Below are 12,893 nucleotides of genomic sequence, written 5' to 3'. Positions count from 1 at the left end.
CCAGAGTAGGACCTTCTTCCGATCAGGTACTGTTACGAACGTCTTACCGGGAGGGAGACGATTTAGATTCACGGGAGCCACCTGCATTACTCTGGTGGGATCAATGATGCGCTTCGGTTCCTCCTCTAGATCAGACACCAGGAAGAATCGGGACAAGGCGTCAGCTTTGATGTTTTTGTCTGCCGGGCGAAAATGAAGAACGAAATCAAAGCGGGCAAAAAACAAGGACCACCGGGCTTGGCGCGGGTTAAGTCTCTGGGCGCTCTGGAGGTAAGCCAAGTTCTTGTGGTCCGTGTAAATAATTACCGGGTGAAGAGCCCCCTCGAGCAGGTAACGCCACTCCTCCAGTGCCAGCTTAATGGCCAATAACTCTCGATCTCCTATAGAATAATTGCGCTCAGAAGAGGAGAAGAGTTTGGAGAAGAAGCCGCAAGTTACCATTCTTCCGGAAGGCGACTTTTGGGTAAGTACCGCTCCGGCTCCAGAGGAGGAGGCGTCAACTTCCAGGAAGAATTGTTTGTTGCCGTCCGGACGATGCAGCACCGGGGCGGAAGAGAAAGCCTGTTTTAAGGAAAGGAAGGCTTCCTCTGCTTCTGGCGGCCATTCTCTGGGATTAGTGCCCTTACGGGTGAGCGCAGAGATTGGGGCAGTCCGGGAAGAGAAGTGCGGTATGAAGAGGCGGTAGTAGTTGGCGAAACCCTGGAACCGCTGAATAGCTTTCAACCCCTCTGGTCGGGGCCACTTCTGGATGGCAGACAGTTTCTCAGGATCCATTCGTAGGCTGGTCTGAGAGATTATGTAGCCCAGAAACGGAAGCGAGGTCTGCTCAAAGAGGCACTTCTCATATTTAGCGTAGAGGTGGTTCTGCCTGAGCCTGAGCAGAACCTGACGAACATCCCTCCGGTGTGTGGGGAGATCTGGAGAGAAGACCAAGATGTCGTCCAGGTACACCACTACGCAGGAGTAGAGAAGGTCCCGGAAGATGTCATTGACCAACTCTTGAAAGACGGCGGGAGCGTTACAGAGACCGAAGGGCATTACCAGGTATTCATAGTGGCCGTCCCGGGTGTTGATGGGCTGCGGCGGTGCCGGGGTAGTAAGCGTGCGAGTGGAGGCAGCTCCCGAAGAGGTAGTCAATGTGTCCAGGCGGGAGTTAACACCACGCAGGTGACTCAGGATGGACTCCTGTTGGGACCTCTGACGGGAAAGTTCATGACATAGGTCCGAGAGCGAGGGAGCTTGGGTGCCACCGGGTTCCATGGCCCGAGCAAACTGTAACGGGTCTGGGAGGTGGAACCTCTGAGCAACTATACAAGGGGGCGGTCCTTGTAAGGAAGCGGGTGGCTCCCAGGGAAGACGGGCAGGTAGTCACGGCAAGTGACAGGGACAGTCTCTGGGTAGAAGGGCAGGTAGTCACGGCAAGTGACAGGGACAGTTTCTGGGTAGAAGGGCAGGTAGTCACGGCAAGTGACGGGGACAGTCTCTGAGTAGAAGGGCAGGTAGTCACGGCAAGTGACAGGGACAGTCTTTGGGTAGAAGGGCAGGTAGTCATGGCAAGTGACGGGGACAGTCTCTGGGAAGAAGGACAGCAGGCAGGTGGCTGGTGAGCGCTCCCAGGTGAGCGGGCGAGAGTCTCTGGACAGGCAGGTGGTCACGGCAAGTGACGGCAGAACCTCCAGGTAGACTAGCAGACAGGTAGCAGGTGGACGCTCCCAGGTGAGCGGGCAAGAGTCTCTGGACAGGCAGGTGGTCACAGCAAGTGACGGCAGAGCCTCCAGGTAGACTAGCAGACAGGTAGCAGGTGGACGCTCCCAGGTGAGCGGGCAAGAGTCTCTGGACAGGCAAGTGGTCACGGCAAGTGACGGCAGAGCCTCCAGGTAGGCTAGCAGGCAGGTAGCAGGTGAGCGCTCCCAGGTGAGCGGGCAGGCTGGTCCATAGACAGACTGACAGGTGTCGGAAGGCAGACCGTCGGACCGCAGGCTTGCAAGCAGGTAAGCGGATATCAGGCAGGTATCAAGCAGGAATCTGGCAGGTGACTGGCAGGTAACAGGCAGGAATCTGGCAGGTGACTGGCAGGTAACAAGCAGGAATCTGGCAGGTGACTGGCAGGTAACTGGTAACGGGACCTGAGGGCTGAAGCAGAGTGAAGGCTTTGCAACAACATTGCTCGGGCACCTCCATTTTGGAGGAAGTGCCTTATATATGGTGAAGTCCTCCGGCCATTGGCCGGGGACTCCTTAGGACGGCGCGCGCGGCCCCTTTAAGAGAGGGGGAGCGCGCGCGCCCTAAGCACCGTGGCCGGGAAGCAGCGCGTGCTGCCAGCAGAGCGGGAGGAAGACGCTGGGCACGGAGCGGAGACGTGAGGGGAACAGCGTCCCTGCCTAGCAGGAGGCAGGGACGCCGACGCTACACATATGAACATTATAATAGGTCTCCCCCTCTACTACACATAGAGAGAGCCTTGAACAAAAAAAAGCATTCTTTCTTGGGAACCTAGCTTGCCCATGATTTAGTTGGCCATGGCTTGCGAATAGCTGTTATTGTCATGGGTTACAGAAGTCATCCGCTGATACATATGTAAATATTGTATGTCAATGTATATTCTTTTTTATTTCAGATATGTGATAAGTACATTGGAACTCATGGTAGCTGAGGACTACATGATTGTCTACCTAAATGGAGCCACGCCAAGAAGAAAAATGCCGGGACTTGGATGGATGAAGAAGTGTTATCAAATGATAGATAGACGGTGGGTAACAGTAGACAATTTTCAACATTAAATGGGTCGTCTAAGGAAAACAAGTTATCACCTATCCCCGGAATAGGTGATAACTTGCAGATCAGTGGGTGTCTGACCTCTCCGATTGGCAAAACGGGGAATTTTTATCCCTGTCAGAATGGAGCAACAGTGCGCGCATGTGCTACCTGCACTTGATTCTTTCCCTTTGGGGCTGCAATGTGATCGGCTTTTTAGGCAACCCCATAGAGAATGAATGGAGTAGCAGTCAGGCGGCCAACCTGCCGCACTATTTTTTAACAGGAATAAAAGTTCTCTATTGGGAATAAAAGTTCCCAGATCTACTCAGCGATGAAGATCCTGGTGGTGAGACACTCACCGATCAGTAAGTTACCAACTATCCTTCAGAAAGGTGATTACTTGTTTTCACTGGACTACCCTTTTCAGTCAGTTTTGCTATCTATATGGTATGTTCAAGGTGTAACTATCTGAAACTGATTTTCTCAAGGCTACATAGTAATTGCTTACTCTGCTATGGCTATTTGACAATCATGTTTAATGGCTTTCATGCATGGATTACCTACATTATGTCTTATCACAGACTAAGGAAGAATCTAAAGTCATTCATTATTGTTCATCCATCTTGGTTCATCAGAACTATATTAGCCGTGACACGTCCTTTTATAAGGTAAATATGAATTGTACTATAGTATATCATTCTTATCTATTATATTTATTATCATCTAGTGCAGTCATCCACAGCTTGAATATATCTTAGTATTTAAAGGGGTTGTCCGGTCCAAAATGATACATCTGCAGTCACTCTGTGTGACTGCAGACTTAGGAATCCCCCCAGCGCACGCATTGTGTGCTGTGGGGATTCACCGGTTTCAGACTGGGGCTAGAGGGTATGTATGTGTTATACATAGCCCTGGCCAGTCAGCGCCACCTCGCTCCATACACTTGTTTTGAGCAAGACCACATCTCGTCTAGAGATGCAGACGGCCAGTGGGCGCGTCCGATTAGAAGGCGCAGCCTCGCTCAATACAAGTGTATTAAGTGTGAGGCCACGCCCACTGTCAGGGGTATGTATAACACATACATACCCTCCGGTCCTGGGTCTGAAACTGGCGAATCCCCGCAGCACAGTGCATGCACTGGGGGGGATTCATAAGTCTGCAGTCACACAAAGTGATTGTAGACTTATCACTTTAGACCGGACAGCCCCTTCAATATTACAAAAAAAAAGACAAAGACAGAAACATAATAAGCAAATACCCTGCAATAAATAAACAGCAATAGTGCATGAAAATAATATAGGGTACTTAGTTAACATCATTTTGATCAAAATAATGCAAAAGCCATTCTACCACATCAAGGTGACCATATTAGGGACTGTCCTAACTCTAATATTTAAAACCTAACCATTTGTCAAGTGACATGCATGTGGCTAAGGGCTGAGGGACTGAGCCCGGATAGTAGACACACAGCCATGGGGAACTAGATGAATGAAGTTTCCAGCTCAAGGAAAAGGCAGGCCACACCTTTATATGCACGAGATGCACACTAACTAAAAAAAACTAGAAATCTGAACCAGGATATAAATTGGCGTGCATGAAGCATGTAAGTGCATGTTCACACCTGGCCACTAAACAGAAAAAAACAAAGACAGAAACATAATAAGCAAATACCATGTAATAAATAAATAAACAGCAATAGAGCATGAAAATTATATACTGTACTTAGTTAACATAATATCTGGGCTCAGTCTCTCAGCTCTTATCCACCGAAATGTCAGAAAAACCTACAAGAAGCAAAATGAAGATAAACCCTGTTATAAATAAATAAAAAGCAAGTGCATTTAAATAAAATAGGGTTCTTAGTAACACTGTTTTTGATCAAAAATAGTATAAAAGCTTTCCCACTTCGACAAGGTGAATCCGTTCGGAAAAGTCCTACACTGTCTAATATTAAAAACCTTACCATGTGTCAAAACTGACCTCTGTGTGAATAAGGGCAGACAAAGGACTGGATTCCGAACTGTGGACACCAGCCAAGGGAAGCTTTTTAAATGTATTATCCAGCTCTAAGAAGGGAGACCACACACAAAATGCAAAAAAATACAAAGAAAAAACACAAAATATGAGCTTGGTTTAAGTTGGTATACATGCAGCACATAAATGCATGTTTCACAATGGCCATAAATCACTTGACAAGCGGTAAGGTTTTAAATATTAGAGTTATGACTGCCCTAATAGGGTCACCGTGATGTGGTTGCATGGCTTTTACATTATTTTGATCAAAATTATGTTAACTAAGAACCCTATATTATTTTCATGCACTATTGCTGTTTATTTATTGCAGGGTATTTGCTTATTATTTTTCTGTCTTTGTTTTTTTCTGTTTAGTGGCCAGGTGTGAACATGCACTTACATGGTGCATCCATGCCAATTTATATACCAGTTCAGATTTCTTCTTTTTTTCCCTTTAATATTACCACTAATCTTGTAGACAGGTTTTTCTTTTCCCGATATCCTGGAAATAAAGTTGCCATGTATTGCCTGCCCTGCTTTCATTAAATTCTATGGCAGATAAATAGACATCAAAAAGAAAGGGTATATCTGGCATACCCTATCTACAATGGTGTGAAAAAGTGTTTGTCCCTTCCTCATTTCTTAATTGTTTGCATGTTTGTCACACTTAAATATTTCAAATCACAAAATAAATTTAAATATCAGACAAAGATAACACAAGTAAACAGAAAATGCAGTTTTTAAATGAAGGACTTTATTATTAAGGGGAAAAGAAATCCAAACCTACAGGGCCCTGTGTGAAAAAGTGATTGCCCCTAAACCTAAATAACTAGATGGGCAACCCTTAGCAGCAACAACTGCAATCAAGCATTTGCGATAATAATGAGTCTTTTACAATGCTCTGGAGGAATTTTGGACCACTCATTTTTCAAAATTGTTGTAATTTAGCCACATTGGAGGGTTTCCGAGCATGAACCGCCTTTTTAAGGTCATGACACAGCGTCTCAATTGGATTAAGGTCTGGACTTTGACTTGGCCACTCCAAAATCTTAATTTAGTTTTTCTTAAGCCATTCAGAGGTGGACCTGCTGGTGTGTTTTGGATCATTGTCCTGCTGCATAACCCAAGTGCGCTTCAGCTGGTCACGAACGGATAACCCAACATTTTTCCTTCAGGATTTTTTGGTAGCAGGTAGAATTCATGGCTCCATTTACCACAGCAAGTCTTCTAGGTCCTGAAGCAGCAAAACAGCCCCAGACCATCACACTACCACCACCATATTTTCCTGTTGATATGATGTTCCTTTTCTGAAATGCTGTTTTACTTCTACGCTAGATGTAATAGGACATGCACCTTCCAAAAAGTTCAACTTTTGTCTCGTCAGCCCACAGAGTATTCTCCCAAAAGTCTTGGCGATCATCAAGTTGTTTTCTGGCAAAACTGAAACGAGCCTTTATGTTCTTTTTGCTCAGCAGTAATTTTCTTCTTTGAACTCTGCCATGAATGCCATTTTTGCCCAGTCTCTTTCTTATGGTGGAGTCGTGAACATTGACCTTAACTGAGGCAAATGAGGCCTTCAGTTCTTTGGGTGTTGTTGTGGGGTCTTTTGTGACCTCTTGGATGAGTCATCGCTGTGCTCTTGGGGTAATTTTGGTCAGTGGGCCACTCCTAGGAAGGTTCACCACTGTTCCATGTTTTTGCCATTTATGGATAATGGCTCTCACTGTGGTTCGCTGGAGTCCCAAAGCTTTAGAAATGACTTTATAACATTTTCCAGACTGATAGATCTCAATTACTTTGTTTCTCGTTTGTTCCTGAATTCCTTTGGATCGCAGCATGATGTCTGGCTTTTGAAGATCTTTTGGTCTACTTCACTTTGTCAGGCAGGTCCTACTTAAGTGATTTCTTGATTTAGAACAGATGTGGCAGTAATCCCGCTTGTGTGTGACTAGGAAAATTGAAATCAGCTTCCCAAAGATGTGATAAACCACAGTTAATTTAAGTTTTAAGGGGGAGAGGGCAATCACTTTTCACACAGGGCCCTGTAGGTTTGAATTTATTTTTCCCTTATTAATAAAGTCCTTCAATATTTAAATTTCTTTTGTTATCTGAAACATTTAAGTGTGACAAACATGCAAAAGAATAAGAAATCAGGAAGGGGGCAAACACTTTTTCACATCACTGTATATAGGCCATAAATGTACATTATGGTAGGTTCTGGTTTCTCAAGGCATCCAATTCTACAATATTTTACACTCCTTGCATTAGTTTAATTAAGTATTGAAATATCAAGCCAGAAAGGTTGTTGAGAAATACAATTTCCTATTGCTGCTTTGCATGACATGGTTGGGTGAGTTTAGTGTGTCGGAACATGACTGGACAGCACATAGGCCTGTTCTCTGGTCTCATAGAATTTCTAATTACTAGCGAGTATGTTCTATTAACCCTTTCGCCGAGTATGCTCGGGCCGAGCTCTGAGTATTTACTGCTGCTCGGTGATATGGTTGAATCGCTCCCGTGTGCATGATTTGCGACTGTTTGACAGCTTTATTACATGGGAGGAATGTCTATTTCTTACACATTCCTCACATGTAATAAAGCTGTCAAACAGTTGCAAATCATGCACACGGGAGTGATTTAACCTTATCACCGAGCAGCTGTAAATACTCGGAGCTCGACCCGAGCATACTCGGACGGAACATACTCGCTCAACCCTACTAATTACCCAATCTGTTCTCAACCACATTGAGCAGATTACAAGGCAGGCCCTCTTATTCAACATCAGTGTCTGACCTCACAATTGCTCTTCTCAATGAATGGGCGAAAGTCCCCATAGACACACTCCAAAATTTTGTAGAAAGCCTTTCCTGAAGAATTGAAGCTGCTATTGCTTCAAAGTGGAGACCATTTCATAATAATGCCTACGGATTTATTATGGGATGTCATAAAAGCTCTGATATGTGTAATGAGTAGGTTTCCCAACAGTTTTCCTACACTTTGTCCTTCTAGTATATCTTGACTCCAAAGACTGAAGCTTTCATATCATTATAGTATGAAAAGGCATGAGATATCAAATGACATATAAAAAATTCAAACATATAGCAGATTCTCATAAGCTAGGTGTGTCCGCCTCGCCAAGCGCCATCTTGGTCTCGGAATGTGAAATGCCATTTTTACTACTTTTGTAATTTGCAATGTAATGTACAGAATTTTATTTATAATATTATTGTATTGTCATTGTAGTTATGTATGGCACATATCATGTGCTTGCTTAGGTGTCAATATTCCAGCCTCAGGCTGAAAATAATGCCCCTGACTCATCAAAGCAATTCCACCAGAATACTGCCATAAATTGCTTAGAAAATTTGCAATTTGTAATTGCACAAACGTTTAGCGTATTTTGATATTTTTTCGCCAGTTCCTCTTAGCTTTGCTTAAAAAGGCGGGAAGTAGACGAGACAGGGGAGTGATGTCACACCTCTTCTAATTCATGAAAAAATGTGGTGTTACTTATGCCAGACATCTTACTCTAGTCAGGAACTGGAGTAAGATTTCTGGTGTGGTACACTCTTAATGAATCAATAGCGTCTGACTCCTACACACACCCCATTAAGACCGGTGAGAAAATCGCCAGTCTTGATGAATTGCGGCCAATGACTCTATAAGGCTAAGTTCACACAACCTTATAAAAAAATCATCCAATTTTCATCCAAACAGAATGTATGATTTCTAATCTGTTTTACCATCTGTTTGCTATCCATGTGGCACTCATTTTTATACATGAGCAGTGAGTAAAATTTGCAAGACCAAAAACAATTTCCTATGATAAGAATTGCAATGTATTTCTAAAAATTGGATGCTATATGATTGATCCGTATGGGATCTGATTTTTTTGCACACCCATAGACTTGAATGGCTTAGTCTCATTTGAAATATGTAAAAGACTAGCGCATGCTGCGATTTTTTCATGTGGACATTCAGTCCATGTGTCATCTGAACACCCTATCGGTCCTAGTGCTTTTCGCGTGGTGTCAGGTTTTTCCATAGATAGTACTCGGACCCGAAATACAGTCATGTGAACGTACCCTCAGAGTCAGATTAATATTGTAATACTTAATATATTAATTTATACTTAACATCCTTTTCTATCAGCTCCAAGTTCAGCAGCAAGATAAAGTACGTATCCAGTCTAGCTGAGCTCAGAGAATTGATCCCAATGGAATATGTGCAGATTCCAGAAAGTATTATCAAGTAAGTCATTGTGTGAACTGTTTAATACATCAAAGGCCGTAGAAACTATTTTGTCTGCTATCAAGCATAAAGTTGCATTGTAATAGTGTAATCTTTGTTATCTGCATGTGTCCCAAGCCTAATTGTATAAAGGTGGTTATTCATAGAACGTTGGCAAAACCTGCCAATTTTGACAAGACCAACTGACCATCTGAAGAGTATTGGGATTTCCCAACTCTCCGCCAAATGTCATCGATAAAAGGGTCAGACATTGAATTTTGATATAGGAGTTGAGCCGCTGTCAGAAGTGTCTAGGAGAAGCTCACTCCCCTTCCCCCACTGAGAACACACGCATGCTATTAGTGCTTTTGGCTAAACATCTATATAATTGCATTAACTTAACACATGGATAGAAAGTAAAAAATGTAAATCAAATTTACTACTGGATAAGCCGAATTTTCCTATAATTATACTTGGCATGACTTTGAAAGCAAACTTACAAACATTAGCTAACTGCACCAAGCAGTTTACAGAGCAAAATTTTCATTTCTGAGAGAGTTCCCAATTAAATTTACTATTAAACTATTAAATTACTAAAATTATCTGATGATATCACAGTTAAGTTATTAATGTTATAATCAGTCTCCAAGTTTAGTTCTAAGGTCAACGTACAGAGCAATGGTATTAAACATGGTGATTAAACATGATTTGATTAAAAATTGCACCAGATTTTCACTGGTCATGTAAATGAGCTTATAATATAGATTTAAAAATAATCAGAAATCACACATACATACATATATATTTAGATTTTTGTGTGTGCCCAGTTCAACATGAAAAATTTGGTGAAAGATAAATAGTGTTTATGGACTTGACAAGTTCCCTTTAACCCCTCCCTTAAAACTATTTAACGGACAATCCCAATTGCAAAAATGTTGGGACTCTGTGTAAAATGTTAAGAAAACAAGAATGTAATTATTTGTAAATTTCTTATAGCCATGTTTTAGCTTTTCTACAGTCCTGGGTCTTCTTTGCCGAATGTTTCATTTCATAATGTTTTCTATTGGTGAAAGGTCTGGACTGCAGGTGGCCAGTGCATCACCTGAACTCTTCTTCTGTGAAGCCATGCTGATGTGTTGGATTCAGTATGTGATTTAGCATTATGTTGTTGAAATATGCGAAGTGTTCTCTGAAATAGACATTGTCTGGATGGATTGATGGTGATTTCTAGTTATGTAAGCTGGTCATGCCATAGGCACTAATGCACCCCATACTATCAGAGATGGAGGCTTTTGAACTATGCGTAGAACACAAGCTGGATGGTCCTTCTCCTCTTGAGTCTGCAGGTCATGGTGTCCATTTTGTCTCAGTTCTTTTTAAATGAGCTTTGGTCCAGAGAAGGCGACATTCTTTCCAGATTGTGTTGATATAAGGCTTCTTCTTTGTAAGATAGAGTTTTAACTTGCATTTGTGGATTGCATGGTGAACTGAGTTCACAGACAATGATTTCTGGAAGTTTTCCTGAGTTCATTCAATGATTTGCACAACCAAATTTTGTCTGTTTTTAATGCAGTGTCACCTGAGGGCCCTTAGATCACGAGCATCCAATATTGAGCCTTGTTCCTTGTGCACATAGATTTCTCCAGAATCTCTGAATCTTTTGATGATATTATAGATTGTAGATGGTGAGATATTCAAAGTCCTTGAAATTTTATGTTGTAGAACATTTTTTTTACATTTTTTCACTAGTACCCTGTACTTTTCCAGGTTAACCCTGTTCCAACTTTTTAAGGATTTGGTGCGGTCATCAATAAAATATGGCTATGTGAGATTTCCAAATCATTGCATTCATGCTTTCTTTAGATTTTACACACCAACTTTTTTGAAACTGGGCTTGTAAATATCTGTCATGAGCATTGGTAAATTGAGGCTCCATACTAGAGTTGAGCAAAAAGATTTGCAGGACCCTGGTTCAGCGGTAACATCAATAGTCCGTGACCGCTGGACGATGTGATTGACGCATGATGTTGCATTGGGCTTCCTAATCAGTCACAGCTTCTGGCAGGTAGGAGGAGGCTAGCAGGACTCTGGTCTGGTGACCTCGGACTACCCTAACAACTGTCATCAGCAGGAGCTCGAATGACATACACAGCAATGATCAATAAAATCTCCTATCTCCGCAGTTAAACAATTCTATGCCTCTGTCAATAGTGACTTTATTATAACTTTACTGGTTGTTAAAATTACTGAAATTGAAAAGCACATTTCAATTTTAAGGTTTACATCTTCTGCACAAACATAAAAAATATTTTTCACTTTCAACATAGCAGTCGAAAAGCCATAATATGTTTTATATTATGTCCATCGATGTAGCTCTTTTTTTAGGAAATGAGATGAAAAAAAAAAGCAACTCTGTCTTTTTTATATAATAGAGTTCAATGTTCAGGATAAATACCACGATAAACTATAAATCTATGTTGATACAGATGCAGCATTAGCAATTATGTTTTGTTTTTTTCAGAAACATTTTGTAAGAAACATTTTGTTCCTATAAATACAACAGAACATTTTTTTAAACTCCCATTCAATCATTTCATGCCTTCTAGAATACGTCACCTGTATTCATTCAGATAAGAATAGGGTGCAGCAGTACCTAAATGGCTTCTGAAAACACTTGACAATATATTGTGAGTCACATGTGCCCAACCCTCTGTTCTATCCCCGGCTCTGGCACAGGAAGTTTTAATATTCATTACTTTAATTCTGATGAATACGTGACATAAACTATGCAAATGGAACTGATGAGGTTAATTTATGACAAGCATTTGATATGCATTTATGTAGTGTATCTGCAATTATGAAAAAAAATATTCAAGTGCAAGATTGCACAGAATTATTGTTTTATAAATCCTTTTCATTAGCAATTTTGCTCCGCCTAGAAACTCAGACTAACTTCTTGCTGTCTTCTAGATCTCCAGTGAAGGATCCAGCAATGTAAAATGTAATGTGATTCTACAAATAACAAATATCTACCAGCGCTGCCACTTAATCCTGGTGCTTAAAGCTGTGTATACAAACGCACTGTCTGCCCGCGTGCGTGGTACAGTGTAATAAAATGAAAAAAAAAGGGGTAGATACGCACTAAATGCACCTGCAATCTGTTGGTGAGAGCTACAGGGGCAAATGTGGTAAATAACAGATAATGGACGCCTACCTGTGAAAATGAGTCGTCCCTACGTTAGTAGCGTGAAAGGTCTCCTTTGGTGAATGCCAATCCGATCAATGTGGTCGATGCTGAATCGAATGGATCTTTCACTTGGGTCTTTGCTATGCTGTGAACACACATGACGTCACTAGCTACTGGCTCTTCTCAAGGCGAAAAAGAAGAGCACTGATTATCCTAATCCTACGCGTTTCAGAGATACCGTCCTCCTTCATCAGGGTAAACACGCCGTGGTTTATGGCAGTTCTTTTATAGGTCTGTATTAATGCACATTGGTCCAAATGACAATTGATTAGAAAACTAAAGGGAATTGCTCTTCTTTTTTGCCTTGAGAAGAGCCCATAGCCAGTGACGTCAAATGTGCTCAGGGCGGCAGTTTTTTCAAACGGTGTCTTGGCAAGTGTGACCAGCCGGAACACTGCTAACACTGTTCACAGCACGGATCCAAGTGAAAGGTCCACTCGATTCATGATTGACCGCATTGAACAGATTGGCATTCACCAAACGAGACCTTTCATGCTACTAACATAGGGATGACTCATTTCTACACGTAAGCGTGCATTATCTGCCATTTACCACATATGCCCCTGTAGCTCTCACCAACAGATTGCGGGAGCATTCAGCGGGTAATGTGATTCTACACACTAGAGAGGAAAGCCTAGGAGACCGC

At 42.2% G+C, this 12,893-nt stretch overlaps 1 protein-coding gene across 9 annotated transcripts in view; it reads left to right on the top strand.

The window, feature by feature from the left end:
• Positions 1 to 12,893, top strand: part of PRUNE2 (prune homolog 2 with BCH domain) — a 595,812-nt gene that overhangs the window by 562,439 nt on the left and 20,480 nt on the right. For all 9 annotated transcript variants that reach the window (XR_012314194.1, XR_012314187.1, XM_073670747.1 and 6 more), the window contains exons 14-16: positions 2,618 to 2,749; positions 3,339 to 3,425; positions 8,923 to 9,021. Coding sequence is in view for 7 of the 9 variants with exons in the window: in XM_073670747.1 (XP_073526848.1) it covers positions 2,618 to 2,749; positions 3,339 to 3,425; positions 8,923 to 9,021 (318 nt within the window). In the remaining 2 variants the exon portion in view is untranslated. The remainder of the gene's footprint in view (positions 1 to 2,617; positions 2,750 to 3,338; positions 3,426 to 8,922; positions 9,022 to 12,893) is intronic.

Source organism: Phyllobates terribilis, unplaced genomic scaffold (assembly GCF_046119375.1).
Source record: "Phyllobates terribilis strain yellow unplaced genomic scaffold, ASM4611937v1 Scaffold_1__5_contigs__length_1240528914, whole genome shotgun sequence".
NCBI lineage: Eukaryota > Metazoa > Chordata > Amphibia > Anura > Dendrobatidae > Phyllobates > Phyllobates terribilis.
The sequence above is the reverse complement of the archived record's forward strand: the minus strand, read 5'-3'. Positions and strand labels throughout refer to the sequence as shown.